Source organism: Aptenodytes forsteri, unplaced genomic scaffold (assembly GCF_000699145.1).
Source record: "Aptenodytes forsteri isolate BGI_AS27 unplaced genomic scaffold, ASM69914v1 Scaffold426, whole genome shotgun sequence".
NCBI classification, from domain to species: domain Eukaryota; kingdom Metazoa; phylum Chordata; class Aves; order Sphenisciformes; family Spheniscidae; genus Aptenodytes; species Aptenodytes forsteri.
The window spans coordinates 1-1,252 of NW_008794010.1; the positions used below are offsets into that span (position 1 = coordinate 1).

The following is a 1,252-nucleotide window of genomic DNA, read 5'->3' on the forward strand; positions in this document are numbered from 1 at the left end:
CTTTTTCACGCCATGGAAAATAGCTGTGTTCATGTTTCTAGCTTTGGCTCATTCAAGCTTCTTTACATTGCTATTTCTTGTTGCAGAAGAGCCATATTTCTTGTCTTTAGCTGCCTATACTTGCCTGGGAGCCTATATAATTCTTATCTTCTTTCTCTTCACTCTAGGCTCTGTAGAGCAGGCTTACAAGTTCTTGGCTGGGAGAGGTGCTAAGGCAGGTACTGGCAACAAGAACAGCAGAACAGCAATGAAAGCAGTTTTGGCAGTCATGCTGACTGTTGTGCTGACTGTTGTCGGGCTGTTAAATGCTTCCCGGCCTCCCACTGTGAATTCAGTGGAGGTTCCACTTCACAAGCTGCCCTCAACAATGAATAATCTGAAAGTAGTGTTGCTTTCAGATATCCATCTGGGTCCTACAGTTGGGAAGACCAAGCTTGCCATGATTGTAAGAATGGTTAAGGCTTTGAAACCAGATATCACCGTGATTGTTGGGGACCTGACTGACTCTGAGGCAGAGATCATACGACCTGCTGTTGAGCCTCTTGGAGAACTTAACTCCCCTTTGGGGACTTACTTTGTCACAGGAAACCATGAGTACTACACATCAGATGTTAGCAACTGGTTTGAGCTGTTAAAATCATTCAACATTCGGCCACTGCATAATGAGAATGTGAAGATTGTTTCACCGAAGAGCACTGATGACTGGTTCTGCCTGGCTGGCGTTGATGATATTGAAGCAGATGTACTGCGCTACTCGGGGCATGGCATGGATTTAAAAAAAGCTCTCAGAGATTGTAGCAGTGAGCATGCAATAGTGCTGTTAGCTCATCAGCCGATTGCTGCAAAGTGGGCCCTTCAGGAGAGACCAGACATAAATTTAATTCTCTCTGGCCATACTCACGGAGGGCAGATGTTCCCACTAAATGCTGGGGCTTATTTTCTGAATCCCTTCTTTGTTGGCTTGTACAAAGTTGGGCAGAACACCTTTGTCTACGTCAGTCCGGGGACTATGTACTTTGGAATACCCATGAGGCTGGGCAGCAGAGCTGAAATAACAGAGATAATTCTATGTTCTCCTTGAGGAGTTTTCCATTTGACAGACTTCTGCCATCCTTTTTGGTCAGTATATTGGCTCTTCTGCTCTGAAAGCAAATCCTTTTTCAGGGAAGCCAGAGAAGATGTATTAGGGTGGACTTCAGCAGGTTCTGTTAAGTTTGAGCAGAACACACTAACTGTATCTTGGGCCTATGAA

At 45.0% G+C, this 1,252-nt stretch overlaps 1 protein-coding gene across 1 annotated transcript; it reads left to right on the forward strand.

Moving 5' to 3' along the window:
- Positions 1–4: 4 nt before the first annotated feature.
- On the forward strand, positions 5–1,252 carry TMPPE (transmembrane protein with metallophosphoesterase domain; the record flags this gene model as incomplete). The annotated part of the gene is made up of 1 exon (XM_009290438.2): positions 5–1,252. A coding segment is annotated over one exon (1,077 nt), but the record flags the coding sequence as incomplete, so codon positions are not given.